The sequence below is a fragment of the Nicotiana sylvestris genome, chromosome 3 (genome assembly GCF_000393655.2).
Source record: "Nicotiana sylvestris chromosome 3, ASM39365v2, whole genome shotgun sequence".
Taxonomy (NCBI): Eukaryota; Viridiplantae; Streptophyta; class Magnoliopsida; order Solanales; family Solanaceae; genus Nicotiana; species Nicotiana sylvestris.
Genome location: NC_091059.1, coordinates 103,765,947 through 103,783,104, shown reverse-complemented (window position 1 = coordinate 103,783,104; position 17,158 = coordinate 103,765,947). Strand labels below are relative to the sequence as shown.

General features: G+C 34.9%; 2 protein-coding genes across 2 annotated transcripts; both read right to left on the bottom strand.

Annotated features, from left to right (window-relative positions):
- Positions 1–2,016: 2,016 nt before the first annotated feature.
- On the bottom strand, positions 2,017–3,946 carry LOC104249252 (transcription factor bHLH61). Its single transcript, XM_009805632.2, has 4 exons — positions 3,694–3,946; positions 2,905–3,039; positions 2,588–2,761; positions 2,017–2,401 (listed from the first exon to the last, which is right to left on the bottom strand). Exons 1-4 carry the CDS (start codon positions 3,772–3,774, stop codon positions 2,306–2,308), a joined length of 486 nt encoding a protein of 161 aa, XP_009803934.1. The 5' UTR covers positions 3,775–3,946; the 3' UTR covers positions 2,017–2,305.
- A 4,580-nt stretch (positions 3,947–8,526) lies between these two features.
- On the bottom strand, positions 8,527–15,764 carry LOC104249251 (uncharacterized). Its single transcript, XM_009805630.2, has 6 exons — positions 15,398–15,764; positions 15,236–15,296; positions 14,655–14,762; positions 14,460–14,558; positions 13,463–13,588; positions 8,527–8,808 (listed from the first exon to the last, which is right to left on the bottom strand). Exons 1-6 carry the CDS (start codon positions 15,425–15,427, stop codon positions 8,663–8,665), a joined length of 570 nt encoding a protein of 189 aa, XP_009803932.1. The 5' UTR covers positions 15,428–15,764; the 3' UTR covers positions 8,527–8,662.
- Between the last annotated feature and the right edge of the window lie 1,394 nt (positions 15,765–17,158).

Genomic DNA, 17,158 nt, shown 5'->3' with positions numbered 1-17,158 from the left:
CGAAGGTACATAGCCCTAAGGGTGGTCAACTGATCACCTTTCGTCCAAAAATTACACTGTATATATAGGTAAAATATTAGATTTAAATGGTATATAACATATATTGAACATCCTTTATTGAGGATTTTTTTTTACTTATTTCCAGTTTGAACACACTAGATGAAATTTCTAGCTTCGCCACTAATCTTGATTAAGTGATAAACGTGTATATATATGCATATATGTAATGCAGTAATGTTAAGAGTGTAACAATATTCCAAGCTGATATTGTCCGGGCGGGACCATCAAATTGAAACTCCAATTTTCATTTTCTTTAGGTCTTAGTTTTGTTTGAATGAAATGGAAATAAAAGCAAAAAAGTAAGTAGAAAAAGAGGAGAAGAAAAAGGTGATGGAGCTAATTCAGTGTGTCATGTTTGAATGAAAAGGAAAGGAATGATAAAAAGGGCTAAACCATCGCTCTACTTCTATACTTCCATGCATCTTTCTCCTTTCTTCTCGCCCTCGCTCCCATTTACCCCACAAATTTTAGTCCTCCGATCCTCTCCTTTTCTCATTCTTTTATTTTCTTTTAACTAAAACGAAATTCCTTGAAATCTGACAGATTACATGTAACTCTTCAGTCTCCTTGTTACAATTAGGTAGGGATACATTATATTTCACCCCTTAGTGGTCCTGCTTGACGCGAATCATATATAATTAGTCGAGTCAGTAGAACCAATTTGGAAACCGAATAGTTAAACGGAAAAAGAAGAAAAAACGTAATGAATGCTGTAAAAGATTTAGTCCCTTTAATCTAATGCGCACTTGTGTCATCAAATTGGATTTAAGATAAAGCTTATGCATGACTCCAGAGCTTAAACTACGACCATATCATATCTATCTAGTACACCTTAACCTTGATCATGACAATTCCAAGCATTTTAAAGGGAAAAAAAGAACAATTTTAGTACGCTTTAACCTTTGATAATGACACATCTAGCCCTCTGGCCACTCAATTTTTAGCAAATTTCATTTTTGGTTTTTGATATGTGACTAAACACATTTAACTTTCACTTATAGGCTTGTGCTGCTCAGCCATGCATTAATTGTGTGCCGACTGTACTATGATAAGTGCCGAACAATTAGGTACTTTTCTTTTAGGCAAAAAGATGATAAAACTTTAGGAAATTTAGTCAATCTATAGAAATATGTTACCTTTAATTTGGAGCCACATACTATAGCAATCCTGGCTTACTTTAACACGTGGTAATTCGGTTCATAATCTATTACTCTAGATTATTATGTTCGGTCTACTAATTAAAGGTTTAATAGCCGAGTATCACGAGGAAAAAAATTAAAAGCGCCGACCGTCAATAAATGATGCACTAAAAGAGGAATTTCCCTTTTAAAAAATTTTTATTTTATTTTTGCTTAGGGTTCCATTTTCTGAATGTAAGATTACCTTTTGGCATTTATCACAGGTACTAGGCTGGCAAGAATGGCCCAACTGTACTTTACAAAATGAAGATTTTGCGTTTCTCAAACAAATGTTGTCAGGTCAGAAGTTGGTAAAATGGCCAGTTTTTATGATGGCATTTATTATTTATACATCTGTTTTCACTGATCAGAATCTTAAATTATTGTATATAACAAACAGAAACACCAGGAGGTGTCTTAATCTCACATACATGAATCACACACTTCAAATTATTTCTAATGTACCTCAGACAAAGACAAACAAAGATATATATATATATATATATATATCTAGCAGCTATATCAACTAGTAATAAATTTAAAACCAATAAAACATTTTTTTATTTTGCTGATTAATTAAGCACCCATTTAGGCAATTTAATTAATTATGGAATAATGAAACACCTTGACTTCTTGTCTTAGATACCCATAAGTAGAAGGCCTATACATTTCCCACTTTCCAGGAGACTAAATTTGAATAAACTGACATAGGAAGTACTATTTGACAGGATAAACATTGTAGGGCTAAAATTAATCAACTTATACGCAAAGACGCAAATTTTCTGCTAAACTTTAGATTGTACAGAATAAATAAGAGTACAGTTTTTTTCTTTTTTCCAGATTGTTACAAGTTACGTGAAAATAAAATCTCTCAAGTGTCGATGAGAGTCATTTGAACTGGGCAAAATGAATATTGATCTTTGATCATCAATAATATTGTTGAATTAATGGACTAGCCAATAATTCCTGATTATATAACTAGATGAGGGGAAAGTTAAACTTAAAGATCAGAAAAAACGAAAGAGAGATTGTAATTAATAGCTAATTAAGCTACATTGATTGATTAATTAGCCTTGCTCGTTGCTTTCCCTCCAGTTCTTAATAGCTTCAAAAACTGCTTCTGCCACAACTTGGGCATTGATGGTTTCTTCATTCTCCTCATTCTATAATTGGAAAAAGAATTTTGGTTATTAGTCCAATGCAAGAAATAACTGATTAGTCAAAGACTAAAGTCGCATGGAAAAAGAGAAAACTCTTAAAACCATCAAAAAATAGAGAGAAATGGATTAGTTACATAGTTCTTTTTATAATATATGGACATTTTTAATTTATGAAGACATGAAAATCACCTCTCCACTAAAAGCTTCTAAACGAAAGGTGTCGGTGCATGAAACCCTAGCTTCGAGCACGTTAAGGCCAAGCTCCTCAACAACTTCTAATATAGAAACAAGCAAGCCAGGGCAACTTCTTTCTGAATATACATTTACCAAGAAACCTTTTTCTAGGGTTTCCACTTCAACTTGCTGCAAAAAAATTCCAGGAAATAAACAGATGGAAAAATAATGAGAAAGAAAATGTCACTTTTGAACAAAGGAAATGTCAAATTAGGTTATGAGTATAAAATTAGATGTATATACTAAGTAAAGAATTATGGTGGAGATATTACAGGCCATGAAGAAGTATTGTTGGTGGAACTTTGAGTAGTAGTAGTAGTAGTAATGTCATGATTCAGCCTTTCCACTTTGTGTTTCAGTTCTTGAATATACTTTGACGCATCTACTATGATTGAGGTTTCACTAATCTGCATGCCATGAAAACACGAAAAATCAAATTAAGTCACACTTGGGAGTTGCAATAAAGAAGCAAATTTACTTGACAGGATCAAAGGAAACCTCAAAGTTCGTTTGTACTTGTATGCTCGTCTATTTTAGTACAGATATGCATTAGAAAAAGAATGTCTATGAATGAACAAAGATCAAGTTATGTTTCTTCGTTTTGCCCTTTTTACTCTTTTTTAGGTGGAGTAAATAATGAAGCAGAAAAAGACTCCAAAGAAGTCAGAAAAACAATTCACGTTGTTGAGGGAAGTGAATCAATAAATGCATGGTAATATCTCCTTCAACTGCCTAATTTATCGGGTTTCAGTAACTCTGCATAATTTACTGATGATGTACAGGTTTCCTCATAAGAAAAGACTGAAAAAATTGATGTAGAAGAATGAAGGTATGAAGAGAAAAAAATTAATGGGTATTTCTTTTTCTAAGGAAATGAGAAAGGAAGGGGTGGGGTGAAAAGGAGAGGACACGAGAATTTCAAAGGCAAATTTTTTTTTGTTTGTTTGTGATTTTTCACTTCATATATAAATAATGTTGTTGTTCAACAAATATATATAGTTGAGATGTAGTGGAATCCATTGAAAAGGGGAAATTGAAGGCTGAGAAATGCAGAGAATTACAGCATGAGATTTAGTGATTGAACGAAGAAGTTGCAACTTCTCATGCAGTGCTGCCGCTCTTTTCTGCTCCCTAGATACCATTCTCTTCTCTTCTTTCTTTTCCTTTCTTTCTTTGTTTCTCTTTGTTTTTCTCTATTCTTTCTTCCTAAGTTGCTGCTGCTCTTTAAAGAGAGGGAAAAGGAGCTCTCAAATCAATATCAGCTCTTTGTTTGCTTCCCACATGGCTGCCTCTCATGAGCGCAGTTTCTTATTCACACAAAAAATATTTCAAATTGTCATATTATTATCCAAGATGCCCTTTGGATAAGAAACATATACTATAACAAAATAATTCACTGTCCTTTTAAGACAAAATAAAGACTTAAGCAATTTCTAGGGTAATGTAAGTTGTGGATAATGGCAACTACGAAGACTTGCCCAACATAAAATGGTGAAACTTTAAAATGGATTATTATGATGGTTAAAAGTAATTTATTATTACTAAAGTCGGGGATAATTGTCCAGTTGCTTTATGATCATTTTCTCTCTAAATATCACATGATCCAATTGTTAATTTTTCGTAACGAGTGACCATCATACATACCGCTTTGTATTACATTTGCCAGTAAACGAAGCCTTTGATTCTAGCTTTTCAAACAGTAACATAGAAATCCTTTTGTTTTTGTTGCATTGTGATGTCATTGATTAATATTCCTAGTTTAGAAAATGCTGATTAAAAGCCAAAAATTCAGAGTAAGAACGTTTAATATCAGCTTAACTTTATACACTAAAAATGTAAACATGCACTCTCAGGTCATTTATAATCAGTTAGATGTAACTATTTATAGCAAGTATATATAGATTTATTGCCTATAAAAGACTATAGGAGATCTTTTACGCAGTTAAACTAATACAAATTATTTTTATACTGTAAACATATGTACTTAAAATACCATAGAAAAGGAGGTGAAAATGATAATATAATTGATTGTCTAGTAGAAGTAAAACTTTGGAAAAGCCATCTAGCAGTGAGATGGAGAGTGGGGGTTAGGATATGTAGAATGGTTAAAGACATAAAGGATTGGAAGGGTGAATAAACCATGCATATATAGTTTATAAAATATGTATGGAAAGTAATAAAGCATGAAAAGAAAAAGGGTAGATGTTTATATTTTTGTGAATTTTGGATGAATCCAAATAGTTTTCACGGGGAATTTGGAGTTCCCCCTTTTCTCCAGCCGTCACCTTTGTCTTCACTCCTCAGTCCTCCTCTTTTCCTCTCTTTCTACACGTGCCTTTCTTCCTCAATCACTATTTTTTCCCCTTTTTTTTCCAAATAAATATCTCTGTCTCAACTCTTATCATTATTTGAAATTTATAGTATTGAATAATATGCCTAATGCATGATTAATTTGCCTTTTTACCTTTCTACCGTACACACTACAATTAGCAGTATCACGACATCTCGTGATCATATTGGAATACTATATACACATTTAATTCTGTTTTTAGTTCTTTGCCATGTCATATTATCCCCCACCACATTTCAATCTGATCATTTCTCAAATGGAGAACCAAGAAAATTGATCATTATACCCAGAGCTGACGTAACTTCATATCAACTTTTTTTTGTATACAGCTTAGTGACTTCGTAACCTTAACATATTATTCTTCTTACTATAGGCTCCCACGAATGCACCAAAATTACCTCTCTCCTCATAACAGAAAACATTTAATTTGAGCCTTGATGCCTTGTCATTATCTCCTGTGCAAAGCCAAAAACAGTAATGCCGTGTATAATAACATGATTTGTTGAGTCAATAGGGTAACAAATTGTTCACGAACTATAAATAGGTGAAACAATCGAGCTAAGTAGATCTAAAAATTCAAAATAAACTGAAAACATCGAGACAACAGGAATCAAGAAAACAGGAAAACGGCCCATGAACTTCGTTTGGATTTAATTAATAAAAGATAATATATATAGAGGGGGGGGGGGAGATATATAGTAGGAGGAGTAGGGGGAGGTAGCTAGTATCCAATATATCTCCACAGAATGGTGTCACGAGATGTTATCAGTATTGCAAATAGGAACAGTTCATTAATAAGGAAGTTGGCATAAGGTTCTTGCTTCAAAGATTGTCTCCATTCCTCAAGGACAAATGCACGTACCCAACCTCTTCACATGTTCCCCTTTTATCATTACTACAATACAATTCTCTCCATACATTTTTCCTGCTTCAACCTTGTCTCTTCCTCATTTCTCTGCTTATTTTGTTCCCTCTCTAACCCTTTTGTTAATTATTAGCTAAACTAATAAATAGTGTATATCTCTTATCTTTCCTCCTAGTAATTTTGTCATGTAATCACCACTAGCTAGCCTACGCGTCATATGAACCATGGCAGTGGCGGAGACACTCTTTACTACGGGGTGTCATTATTAGACACCGTTTCGCAAAATATTTTTCTTATATATGTATGTAAATAATATTGTTTTTAAAAACAAATATGTATACACGCGATATCCTGACGTAGCCTAAAAATAATATCAACTACCCCCTTCGTCCTAATTTATGTGGTTGTTTGCGAATTTTAGAGTCAAACGAGTTAACTTTGACAATGAATCCTGACATAAAATCTTTAAAAAATAAAATATATTTTGAAAACTATGTAAAAAGTACAATAAATCACAATAATTATTATTCAAAATATTTAAAAGATGTGTGAAAAAATCGCGGTAAAAATAATTCGTTTAACTCTTGAATTTCGAATATCGCCACATAAGGAGGGAGTAGTAAATATCAATTTGAGACAGGAAGTAATATAACGTCTCAAACCCATACCTATTTACGAAATGAATTGTGACAAAAGGCTAGCATTGCTTGTGCAAACTCATGTGTATATGTCACTGCACAAAGTGTAATGTAAGGAGAAAAGATTTATTTGTATTTGAAATCTCGGAAGAATTTTGTTTAATCACTAAAAGGCTGAAATGTATATGAAGGAGACGTATATCGCTATATCTACTCCTCTCCGCACTAACCAATATGTTAAAAATCGTGTGTCATCCTGTGTCTTATGGACTGCTTGTTGATTTATCTCAAACTCAAAGATGCAACTCTTGGTGCCGTTTCCGTATTGACACAGGAATTGCCACAGTATGTAGCAAATAGTCAGCTTACGTTTAGGACAAGAAACGACCAAGAATTAGAGGATGCCGAGTTTGAATTGATGCCTCCTAAACAGACGTATGAAATGGAAAAATAGTTATCGAATCCTATCAGTCTAATGGACATGAAACAACACCAAGAACTGATCTTTTATTTAAAATTTCAAATAAAAAAAGCTTGAAAAACGAAAAAAGAGAACATATAATATAATGTGACGAAACAAAACGTAATTTACTACAAATTAGGGAAGCCAAACTTAAAGTTATCCCTGAGAATACAAATTGTAGGATTCTCAGGCAAAGCCCTCACGTGAGTTGTGGAGAGTATCACTTCGGGAAAGTACATTCACATGCAAATGTGACTAAAACAAAGCAAATCTGTATTTAAATTGCAAAAGTTGAGTGATAAAGAGAGAATGTACGGGAATGGTGGGGGGCCTATTTCTATATACACCACATGACAAAAGAGTCTCTTTGAACTAGTGAGCTAAGTTAATAACAACCTTTCCTCAACATTGAAAATTAGTTGAATGCAATTTTTTTTTTCCTTCCAGAAAATGCTTCCTCTAGTCTCTGCCTTCTGGTATAATACATACTTGAATAATGTCCCTGTTGCTTATAGCCTCTTAATAGGTGGACGTGCAGGCATATTCTCCCCGCAAAATCTCTTAATTTTAATCTTTGCATCCCATATAAGCCACAAACTCTATACAGCTATAGGTTTTTTGTACTCTTCTAACAGAATACTATTTTGAGATCGTATAACAAATTAACTATTGGCATCGCAGGAACCATTGGAGTTTCCTACCCAATCTTGGATGACACAGGCTGTAGTGTGAGGACCATTGCTTCCTCCCATGTACAAATGCGTGTAACTTTTTAAAATTTTGTTTCATACACAAGATTGATCACCCTTTCCGGGAATATTTGGGTCATAAGGTCCCGGTTCTTGAAATGAATATGAATCATTATTTCACAAGACACTAGGAATATGTATGTTCCCCACTCCCTACGACATGTAGCCAATTTTACTGAAGGAACAAATTGATCGAGCACCAGATAACATGGTTATAGACAAATACTCATTTGCATTGCTGGACCGTCGAACAAAGAATCCAAAGCATATATGTCCTATTGATACTTGTCCAGACATCTGAAATCAAATCTAATGGCCCCCATTTGTTTCATGCTCAGTGGTACAGAATTCCGGCCATTTAAATCTCGCTAAGATCAAGATCACACAAATTTTGCTAAAGTTATCATGTGCACAATGACATTGAAGAGAAAGGCAAACCGTGTAGTCTTGCCAAGTGCATCTTCTAACTTTGATTGTGAGGATGGCTGAGCTTAATTCAGGTCAATTAGGGGCTGGATTAGCTCTTGAATACAATTCGAAATTCATCAATCTATTTAGGAACTAAAAGGTCCAAATGGACATAACTTCAGTGCTTGTCCGTTATTCGCATGTCATAGAACCATGAACATTCACTGGCAAAACAGGATCTTGTGTGCTATGGCAACTTTGCATGATATCCGGATTATTTTTCTATCCTAATGCCCCTTGAAGAGTTTACACCATCATAGCAGAATTCCGCCACTAGCAATGCTTAAGATCCCATTAACCAAGGGACCTTTTACTTCAGAAGGTGTGGAGGCATAACCATGGATCTCTAGAAGAGGACATGTAACACGAATTACATGTAACAACCATGAAAGGATTCTCTTAATTTTGTTCAGGAAAAAAAATTCTTATAGGTAAGCGATCTAATAAAACATCTATGTAAAACGTTATTGCCAAGTTTTAAGAGAATGATAGGAATCTCAAGACCTTATATCATGTGATAAATCTTGAAATCTACTCAACAAATTTGACTTGTATGTCCCGACTTCAGCATCCTCAGGAGACTCGGGGGTCGACCTGATGATTGATGCCGCTCCAGCTTGATGTAAGACCATAGCAGCCTCATCTGCAGTATAAGAATGAGCACTACATAATACATCCATTCTAACAGACATACAAGCATAGATCAGAAGTGCCTCAGCAATTGGTCTAAATTGGTCTTAATATCCGACTAGCTTCATCAGGCAAAATAGCATAAGCTAGCAAGGGCCACATAAATAAAATAAGACGTCTCCTCACATTCAAAGTTATATATAAAGAAAAACTGGCCCAAATTGTACGGCGTTTTTTTGCCATAAACACGTCTAAAAGATCACAAGCACCACAGAGTTTCCTTTTAAAGCTGAGAATTCCTTTAGCCTGGGGTTGATTTCGTAAGTACTGGCGCTAACCGGGCTTCTACTGCAAACCATGCAATTAAAGTGACCGTGTTTTAAAGGTTTGGTGGTTATAATTAGAGCTTCCAAGCCAGCACATTTAGAGTCAACTTTTGTTCCGCATTTATTTAGTCTATAGCATGGAAGTATATCATTTTGGAAGTGTCCAGCAATTACTCAATCACAGAATTCTTTGGTCTAGCCAATAGGTAGAAGAACTGCCAAGAGGTTCAACCAATAAGCAGACTCCTCTCATTAACATTTCTTTAGAGCGTGAAGAATTAGGGTGCTATTCTCTGACAGCTCGATGAATTTTGTCTATAGAAGTTCTGTGGCTAGATTCAGGAAGATAGCACCCAACTGGTGATTTGACATAAACAGGAAGTCGTCCACGTGTATCCTTCACTCGTGTTATATACAGTCTTATCCAAAAGACAGGAAAATGGAGTGATCAGCTGGTAAAAATCATTTACTTCTCTGAGTAACTACCAAGATGGGACAATCAATCAACACTTCTCAATGCAGCTTCTTGGTATATATTAAACTCTCTGCTTCACATAGAGGAGACTAGGATTTTCCGCATATAAAAAGTCAACATATAGTAATGAAATATGGCTCCATGAGATCATCCATGCACAGCATATTGCATTTGCCTTCAAGGAACGCACAAGAAGTTGAACAGCAGCAGCAAGGATACTGAGATTGTGTTTCAGAAATTAATGATAGAAGTAAAATGCAGCTAAAAGGTGGTCAAATTCTCAGAAACCTGGAGAACTTTTTGTAGTTGTTGGTTTCCCTGATATCCTAACAATGCTCCATGTTTCCATACGTCCACATAAGGTGCATCCACAGAGCAGTGATTCAGCAGCAAAACATGACCAGCAGGACACGGACAAAGGGAGGAGATCCCGTTTGCAGAATCAAGGGGGAATCCTCATGACTCCAGTTTGGAAGGATGGTCAGAAGGCTGCGTCCGGCAAGGTCTCCTTTGCTCAACCTGCTCAAACATTGAAAGCAAGGAGGAAGAAAGGGAGTGAGCAGGGACAATGGGTGTTGGTGAAGGAGGGGATTTGAAGCAGGGGAAGCAGGTGGCTGGGCTATTAGGACTTAGTGCTGGCGAACAAAAGGGGGATGGGGACCAATACTGTGCCAAAAGTAAGGGTATGTTAAAAGTAAGGGTAAAGGGAGCATCAGGGATAAGGATAGGGTACTTATGCGGTAGAAATTCATAGAGTAAGAGGAAGAAGCAGAGTGGGCAGGGGAAAAATCCTTGGCTTTGGGGAGTCATAAGGGTCGCTAATGGATAGACTAACCACAGCTTTCGTTCAACAATGCTGGAACACAGTAAAGGAGAGGCGATGGAGATGACCAAAGCAATTCCAGGAGCATCCGAAAAGTTCGAAAGGAGCCTCAATGCCTCTTTCTTAGCCATCATACCGATGAATGAGGAAACACAAATTATCAGGGAGTATAATGTTGTTAGTCTAGTACGAAGTTCCATAAGATAGTGAAAAAGGTGCTTGTCAATTAACTAAAGAAGGTACTACATGAGACAAATAAATTTTGGATGTTGTGCTCATGGAAAATGAATCGGTAGACTCCAGTAGGAAAAAGAGCCACAAGGCATCTTATGCTAGATCTGGCAAAGTCACATGAATTGAGACTTCTTGGACCATGTGATACAAATAATAGATTTGGGGAAACTAGACTACTAGAGAAGGTGGATAAATTAGATTTCCCGTGCTGGTTAACAGCAACAAATGGTTTCTTCCAAGCTCCAGCAGCCTACGATGGGGAACCTGCTTTCCTCTACGTTGTTTATATTAGTCATGAAGGCATTGAGTAAGATGATGGACACAACTGTAGAAGGATGATACTTAAGGGGATTCCCAACCAAAGAAGAGGGCAGAAAGTACAAAGAAACATAGGTACAAAGAGACAAGTTTTGCTAAGCTTTTTAACAGTATCAAACTTTAAGATCAACAGGACATCGCAAGATCATCCCTGCGTTAAGAATAGGCAACATTGGAGCATTACTAACAACCTATCTTGTCCTACCGCTTGGAGCATCAAAAAAGGCCCCGGCAATATGGAATCCAGTACATGAGAGGGTGGAAAAAAGACTAATGGGTGGCAAACAAGCTACTTGCCAAACGAGAGGGAAAAGGTACTGACTAAGAGCATCTTATCAAGCATCCCAACATACTCTATGTCTCTCATGCATACTCCTGCAGCAGTCATGGAGAAAATAAAGAGGATGCAAAGGAGTTTCATGTGGAATACTAACAGGACAAAAAGTTCCATCTAGTTACATTTCAAAAAAATGTTACATCTAGTCAGTGGGAAGGTGGTCACATCTCCAATCAGTCACTCGCTATGGGATGGGGCGAAGGATTTGAAGGTGCTACATACTCCCCTCGTTTCAAAAAGAATGAACATATTTGATTGGGTACGGTGTTTAAGAAAGACTAGAAGAATTTTGGAAATTATGATCCAAAACAATTCATAGATATTTAAGTGGCTATAAATCATTTTATTTAGGGTACAATGAGAAGTTTAAAGTTCCATTGTTTCCAAACTTAGAAAGGGGTAATTCTTTCTTAAACTGACTGAAAAGGAAATAGGTTCATTCTTTTTTAAATGGAGGGAGTAGAACATTGGCGGTGAAATGGTTATGGAGGTTTGGCAATGAGGAACAAGCACTTTGGACCTTTGAAGGACACTTTGGAGGGCAATCATAGTTGACAAGTACGGAATGCAAGGAGGGTGGAGGACACAACATCGCAGTACCATATGGATGCGGATTATAAGGGAAGAAAGGAACATAATGGGGGTGTGGGAGGATTCAATGTACATTAGATTAAGGTGGGACAAGAGAGCAGAATAAGTTTTCTGGAGCATAAACGGAATGTAGATGAGTATCGGAGTATGTTTTCCACCATGTTCAAGATCTGCCGCTCGAAAATGGAAAAAGTAGCATAACTCTTACGACTAAAAGGTAGTCGAATGATATGAGAAATAAGGTTCAGAAGAAATCTACAAGATATGAGATGAGCAAGCTCCGAATTTTCATGGCTCTACTCTCCAGAAACATTACTCAAACAGAACAAGAAGTTCTGGTTGTGGTCCAGAAAGAGGAAAGGCGCTTTCAAAAAGGAGCTTGTTCTGCAGAGAGGAGCCGAGTATTCATGCTTATCAATTTGGATCCCTTGGCACCAAAGAAGATATGCTTTTCATTTGGCTGGTAGCAAAGAGGGATTCCGTATCAGATAATCTGAGGAAGAAGAGGACAACTTATATCTACTGGTGTTTAATGTGCGAGAGATTGGGATAGAATGTAGACCACTTGCTGCTACACTGCTAGGCTGTAAGTCAGCTATGGTGGACGACGATTGATGTATTTAGCACAGAGTAGGCAATGCCAGCCACGGTGAAGGACATGATATTTAGAAGAAGAAAAGAAGTAGAGCATGAGATGTGGCTCCTCTAGCGACAATGATGGTCCTTTGAAGGGAAAGAAATAGGAGAGTTTTTTAAGCAGTGCAAAACAATTTTCTATAGATGAGATGAGTGCAAGCATATTGTTCTTTGTTAATTTTTGGAGCACGCATGAAGTTCAAGATAGTATAGATTATTCGGTGCTTTCTGTAGAGGATCATATTTTTGTGTACAGTTCTCTACTTTTGTCTATCTTTTGTATACCGAAGCATTTTACCTATACATCAATAAAATCTTCACTTAATACAAACAAAAAAAAACAAAGTTTGCATCAATAGTGATATTTTTACTCATAAAACAAAATAGTGATCTTTTAGATCATTCAGACACTTTCCCCATATTATGACCTGGGACCAGTGAATGTAAGCATAATTAGTCACTTCACTTAATAAAGAAGGAGAACTAAGTTTATGTTCAGAGGATAAAGAATGTATTTGCCACATTATTTGTTGGCTATTGGTTGGGTTTGCAGATAAGTGCCCTGGGAAAAGAGGCAAATGCTCTCATCTGGGTAGCTAAAGATATCGCTTTCCCAAAATGGTGATATTGCTTTCCCGAAAGATATCCACTTCGGGGAACCAAGTTAACAGATACTTAAGTGGTGTAAATAACAATGGTAATAGTTTTGTAACGGTTCAAAGCTCATTCAATTGACTTGTGTGTATTATTACTGTAAAGGGAAAGTTTGGATAATATTAAGTCCTGGCTTATACTTAAAATTTTCAAAATAGCAGCTTGAGCATTCCAACAAATACCAGTTTATTCCCAAATTCAACAAAAAACTAGCTCGAGCATCCATGAGTACAGACAGCATGATGCAAATTGCAGATAAATTTGGAGCCTGACCTGATTTAGATATCGCAAAAAGAGCCTTCAAGGCTTCCTTCCTCGTGCGATCATCTCTAGCAGCCTCTAACATGTTCAGAAGATGTTGAGTCCCACCAATTTCGACTATCTTCATCCTTCTTTCATCTAGGAAGCAACAAAGCACAGGGATAGAAGATTCAGTTATAAGCATCTTATAAAATCTCAAGTTAAGTCCAAAACAGCTGTTGAATATGCTTTGACTACAAACTTCAAATATTGCACTTTAAGCATAAACTGTAACCTACATCGCTAGTCGGTTACAAGATATCATATAGAAATAAAGCAGCACGTAGATCCTCTTAAGTTGTATAATGTATTAGATCTTTAAAGACAAGCAAATGCTGTTTAAGAAACACAGCTGCCTTCGTCATAGTACCAGGAAAAGGAACAGTAATCAAATACCTTACACCGGTTGACTAGGGTACTACATCTAAGGTACTAGAGTAGTGTCAATCTTATTTTGGGACAATGAAAGGAATTTCCTAATTTTGTACAATTAATCAGTAGGGAGTTGCATTAGCTTTAAGTTTCACAGGAAGGTGATGCAGTAAATAAATCACAAAGATTGGGGAAAGCATCCAGATGCAAGGGACTCGACTCCACAGAATTGTTGTCCAGCATGTTGATTATTTTCATATAAGAGGATGCTGTGGAGGTTAACACCATCAACATCAGTTAAATTTAAATGAGCCTCTAACAACACAAAAAGGGTGCAACCTTCCTACCTCACATAATAGCTATTTTGGCTTTCACATACCAATTATAGATTATCTTTACTACTTTTCATCAACCTTAAAGCTTAAAGTTATTGCTCCTTAGTCCTTACCATTCTTAAATCAAAGACATATATGCACCAATTACTAAGAACATCAAATTCCTTATAATGTGCACCAAATTGCCAGCATATACTTCAACCAATTAAAGAATTGGGAATGAATAACTGCTCAATTGCCAAAATACTGTGACACAAGCTTACCATCTACAGCAAAACGAGCTAATCTGGATGCACCCATTCTTTTAAATAAGGGATCCTTGACTTGTAAAAGTGAGACAGACTGCTGCATCAAATTGTCTCCTATGAAAATCAGACATTAATATGCCAAAGACAAATCAGACAAGGCAAGAGATCATGGTGCAATTGATTCATTCAACCATAGAAATGAGACCTTACCCATGTATGGGAAAATCTGATACCCAATAACTGTAGCAGTCCCAGCAAAAATTAACTTTAAGAGCCACCCTACTTTCTTTTCAGCTTCTTGTTCTATTGACCGTTCATCTACAAAATCAATCAAACTATAGATCTTAAAGCATTCCAGTGGTACGAACACACGAACTGTAACCATAACCAGACTTTGCATAACGAAAAGCTAGAAAAGAACACTGTTTCATGTTTGATCCAATGTACCTATAGAAAGGTTTCGGGCTTCTCATTATGTTTCATATTAGCCTGAGGCAATTCTGAGATCCGCAAAAAGAATAGTCATTTATCTTCTTTGTTCTTTGACAAATTGAAATCCAAAAAGTAAACTAAGAACAGCTAGGAAAACACCGGGGAAGTAACAAGATCCCCAATTTTCAGAATAAATCAGTTTTTCTTAGTAGCTTTACTTAACTGCACAGCTTATTTCTATACTTGGTGAATAAAAACCTACAAAATCTCTTGAAAAAATAACTCATTAAAGAAGTGGCAATATAGAAAATTTGTGGCATAGCCCTAAAATCCATTCGAAAGTTAAAAATAAATGTTACCAAAGCCGGAAGTAGAAAAATTCCGGGGCTGTAAATTTATAGGCTTTCTCCTCCATAGATACTGCATTAACATCATTACAAAATTCCATCAACAAAGGAAAACAATGAACATTGCAAGATTAAAAAAATGTAAATTGATAAAATTCCAAGTTAAGAACTTACAGGGGTGAGTCGCGCTGCTATTGTGCGCATGCTGCTAGGTGAAGAATGGTGAATCCCTCCTGGGTTTTGGCTGTATAGCGAAATTCCCTCGGACGAAATATATTATAGAGTGGTGGGGGACTCTGACTAACTTATGAAAGTGATAACTCCAATATTGATATAGTATAGTCTTAGGGCGCGTATCCTTTAGCTCAAGTGAGTAAATTATTTTTAAAAATTGCCTAAATATTAATATTAAAAATTGTGTTTGAGTTATAAATTGAAAATGTGATTAAAATAAATTGGAATTGAAACTTTTGGTCAGTTAGAGCACGAAATAGGTTGCATTTTCTTTTATAACTTCTAAAAGATGATAAAATTTGTAACTAAAGGGAAGTAAGAAAATTATTTGTAACAATTTATAGTCTAAAGATTAACTAACGTTGAACCAATATTCCACCAAAACTAACTAAATATAAAGACTTAGAATTAAATACTTATATTAAATTAAGAAAGAATCATAATTTCTCATATCCTATAGTTTTGCAAGTAACAAAGACCAACAAAATTAGAAAAAAAAAATATAATTAGAAAATACTTTTACTCATTTAAACAATATTTTATTTAATATGAATTGTGTATCTAACCATAACTCATTCTTTACTGCAGTTGAATAATGTATTTAAATCCGGCTACAAGAAATTTTTGGACTCCAAATTTTATCATAAATTATTGTTTTCACTATAGCAATATTTTGAAGTGAGCCAATGGCAATCACTAAAAAAGGTGACCTCAAAGTTCATTTTTTTTTTATTTCTACTCAAACATAATGCTACTTCTTTTATTTAAAAAATTAAGAATTGTTAACTGTTAAATTTTTTTACTTTGAAGTATTCTAAAATAAGTAATAAACTTGAAATCTATCCTAATTTTACATATTCCGATGAAGGCTTAATATGTTTAAATTTAATTGGAATAACTCAAAGTTCAAGATCTCCTATTTTAATGCAAACTCAGTGCTATATTATTTGTTATTACTATGAGTTTATTCATGTTTTTCGACGTGAGTATATAAAAAAATAGTCTCCTCATATAAAGAAATAGTTTTTTAATAGTAATTAAGATGGTCAAAATTCCACTAACAATAAAAGTAATAATTTTGTAGTTAAATTCAAAGTTGTTTTTAATAAATGTTTAGTTCATTAAAATTTTAAAATAACTGTAATATTTGACCCAACTCCTACTTATAACCAAACATCGAAAATGAAATACTCGTAATACTGAAAGAAATTAAGACAATAATGTGTGATGGAAAAAATTAAGATAGTATAATGAGCGACATTGTATTTTTTAAATGTTTTTCTTGTTTTAAATGTGAAGTGGTTATTTGAATTCAAAATATGAAGCAAAAAATAAATATCAGCATTCAAAATACTTTTTACAAATATAATTTCATTCTTTTATTATTTATTAACGGCTATACTTGTTTAACACATCTCTTTTTTCTTTTGGTTTTCTTGCCATCTCGTCTATTCTTTCATTTATCTGTTTTGGTTTCTTCTTATTTCTCTTTCAAAGGAAAAATTAATTTGCCTCATGTCCGACTTTATAGTGAAAATTTCAAATATTAACTCCGCATACTAAAAAAGAAAATTATATTTATTATACATGATTCCACTAAGGAAAACTTTTACATAAATGTAATCTTACTCTAATTTAATTCCTAAATTTTAGGACTTCTTACTAGTTCAAATAAGTAAATATTTAATAATCAAAATTTTA